This window comes from Acanthochromis polyacanthus, chromosome 8 (assembly GCF_021347895.1).
Source record: "Acanthochromis polyacanthus isolate Apoly-LR-REF ecotype Palm Island chromosome 8, KAUST_Apoly_ChrSc, whole genome shotgun sequence".
In the NCBI taxonomy this organism is placed as follows: domain Eukaryota; kingdom Metazoa; phylum Chordata; class Actinopteri; family Pomacentridae; genus Acanthochromis; species Acanthochromis polyacanthus.
The window spans coordinates 38,107,470-38,110,710 of NC_067120.1; the positions used below are offsets into that span (position 1 = coordinate 38,107,470).

The 3,241-nt window shown below is 47.0% G+C and overlaps 1 protein-coding gene across 1 annotated transcript; it reads left to right on the forward strand.

The window, feature by feature from the left end:
• Positions 1-724: 724 nt before the first annotated feature.
• LOC127535045 (carbohydrate sulfotransferase 6-like) lies at positions 725-2,074 on the forward strand. The gene has a single exon (XM_051951836.1). The coding sequence runs from the start codon at positions 762-764 to the stop codon at positions 1,902-1,904; it is 1,143 nt and encodes a 380-aa protein (XP_051807796.1). The 5' UTR covers positions 725-761; the 3' UTR covers positions 1,905-2,074.
• The last annotated feature ends 1,167 nt before the right edge of the window (positions 2,075-3,241 follow it).

A 3,241-nucleotide genomic window follows, 5' to 3' on the forward strand; every position in this document is an offset into this window, starting at 1 on the left:
TTTGAGGTTAGTTTTAACTTAATTTCCAGATGGATGTTACAGATAATTTGTCCGAAAATGTGATGATTTTTTTTTCAGGTTTACAGACTCGGACTCCGAAATAATTGTGTAATTTTGGTAATTTTTTAAAAGAAATGATGACCTTCGAAGCCAACTGCCAGGTTTTAAGGTTTCTCCAATTAAAACTGCATTTTTACACCAATATTTTTACTGGTTCTGGTGCAAAAGTCTTGTGAGCTTCTTAAAGGAGATGTGTAGAATAAAGTGATTTTAATCAACTATCACAATTTTAAGGTTGAAACTGGTTAATTTTCCTGTTGAAACTGATTGTCACACATTACTGGTTTAAATACGATTGGAAAGTTGAAAATTAGCCGTCTTTTTAGGTTTACAGTTCCTGGTTGTTGCAAATATTCAAATTTTCGTGACTTTTTTAAAAGAATAACCTCCTTTCCAAGCCTGCAGGGGGTTTGAAAAGCCTGAACTGCTTGAAATTAAATCAGGTTGAACTTCTTTTGTGGCTCCTCTCAGATTGTTTTCTCCTGACTAGACCCTTGCTGGTGTTGTATCGACTCTCAAATGTACGACGCTTTGGATAAAAGCCTCTGCTAAATGAAATTGTAGAATTGTTCTGGGGTTCAATAGCTATATGTCCCCTTAAATTATAAACCTCGTTGGCCATGTGATCAGAAATAAAAATATCTGTTTTCTCTGCAGCCGAGGCGACTCTCAGGTCCCCCAGACATCGACCAGCAGCCTCCATGATGCCATACTGCAGAGTGAACCTCAGCATCATGACCTTCCTGGTCATCCTGCAGGGGGCGGCGGTGGTGCTGTTCTGCGGCTGGTACTTGCAGCTCAGCCCCTCCAACGGCAAAGTCCACGTCCTGCTGCTGTCGTCGTGGCGATCGGGCTCGTCCTTGACGGGCCAGGTGTTCAGCCAGCACCCGTCCGTCTTCTACCTCATGGAGCCGGCGTGGCACGTCTGGACCCGGCTGCAGAATCAAGGCGCCCGGTCGCTCCGCATGGCGGTGAGGGATCTGCTGCGGAGTGTCTTCCAGTGCGACCTCTCTGTGATGGAGGCCTACATGCAGGAGCCATACAGGTTCACCTCCTTGTTCATGTGGGCCCAAAGCCGGGCCCTTTGCTCACCGCCGGCTTGTATGTTGACGCCACGGAACCAGTTAAGCAACAGAACTGAGTGTGAGCAGCACTGCAAAGCTCAGGGCCTGCAGCGAGCTGAGGAGGCCTGCAACACCTACAGCCATGTGGTGCTAAAGGAGGTGCGCTTTTTTGAGCTGGAATCTCTTTACCCCCTTCTGCAGGACCCCAGCCTGGATCTCCGCATCATCCACCTGGTCCGGGACCCGCGGGCGGTTTTCCGATCCAGGGAGGAGTCGGCCTATGACTTGAGGCGTGACAGTGCCACTGTGTTGGAGCAGTGTAAAGTCCCGGCCGAAGAGGTGCAGCACCAGGTCATGCAGGAGATCTGCCGTAGCCACATGAGCATCAACGAGCGTGCCGTCCTGAAGCCGCCTCCATTTCTGAAGGGCCGCTACAAGATGGTGCGCTACGAGGACATGGTGCTCAACCCGCTGGAGGAGATCGATGCTATGTTCGAGTTTGTGGGTTTGGAGATGACGCAGCAGCTGAAGGAGTGGGTATACCGTATGACCCACGGGAAGGGCAAAGGAAGAAGGAAAGACGCATTCAAAGTCATATCGCGAGATGCTGACCTCGTGTCTCAGGCGTGGCGCACAATGCTGCCGCACAGCAAAGTCAAACGCATCCAGGAGGTGTGCAAAGGCGCCATGTCACTGCTCGGCTACAAGACAGTCAACAGCGACGAAGAGCAGAAAAGACTCGACATAGATCTGCTGGTGCCTCGGGAGCCTGATCAGTAGTCATGGATGTGGGATCCCCGAATCAGCCATAAGGATGAGAGCTAGAAGGTGCAACAGCAAAACGAGGGAGCACGGTATGATATTATAACCTGTGCTATAATGCTATATGCTATAACCTAATGAATGTGTGACCTAATCAAATGCTTATTTTTTATATTGTTTAATTTTGAAACAGTGCAAAAATCAGAAGAGTACCTCATTCAGAAGAATGAGGAGTTGATTATTTTTGGAAGATGTCTTTTTTTATACATTATCTGAGATAAGTCTTTGTTATATTCTTTGATGTTGAATATTGAATACTGGTCTGATATAATCCAGGACAGTCTCATTGTAATGGTAAAGAGTGGTTGGTCGATGCATGGAGAAGTGCACAAGTGCGGAGGGGGAGGATGTTTGCTGCTCCTTGTAGAAAAATGTTCTACAAGGACAGTTCTTGAAGGTAGTGCTGCCCCAGAACAAACAGGAAGTTCCTGCAGTGGAAAGCGACTTATTGCTGTTGGACATGAACATGAAAAGCTCACATAGGGCTGATGAAATCTGCAGCAGCATCCTGAAGGCCACTGTGAATGTTATCCTGAAACCACTTGTTTACTGTATAAATCTATCCTTAATCACTGGGAGAGTTCCAAAAATGACTAAAATTGCTCAAAATCTCCCCATTTATAAATCTTGGGACAAAACTAATATCTGCAACTGCCGGACAATTTCCATACTGCCTACGCTGTCCAAAGCACTGGAAAGGACCGTGTACAACAGACTTCATGGTTACTGTAATAAACTTCAGATCCTCCCCTCCTCCCAGTATGGCTTCAGGAAACACAGCGCTACTTGCATGCCGCTTCTAGATTTAATTGAAAAAATGAATGCTGCTATTGACAATGGTGAAGATGCCACTAGAATTTTCCTTGATCTGTCAAAGGCTTTTGACACCATTGATTTTGAGACTCTGCATGGCAAAGTGCCCACTATGGCGTTAGAGGTACTGCTTTGAGCTGGTTCAGAAGCTACTTACAGGATATAAAATGGCCACGAATCACAGGGAAAAAGAATTAAGCATGGGAACATCCGCGCTGCACTGTGCATACATAATACATGCACGATGCAGCGCGGATGTCTGCGTTTAGATACAGCTGTATAGTAAACGCTGACATCCATGTTTACGATAGAACGCGGACATCCGCGCTGCAGCGTGCATACATAATACATGCACGATGCAGCGCCGACATTCGTCCATGTTCCGCGCTCCGGTCGGAAGGTGATTTCTGTTGCATTGCGCGCTCACTTCTGCTTTTGATGACATATCGTGCTCAGACGACTCGTCGACGCGTCGTTAGTTG

Bases quoted from the DNA above. Each gene is read 5' to 3' on its own strand.
- LOC127535045 (XM_051951836.1), top strand. From the start codon at position 762: ATGATGCCATACTGCAGAGTGAACCTCAGCATCATGACCTTCCTGGTC.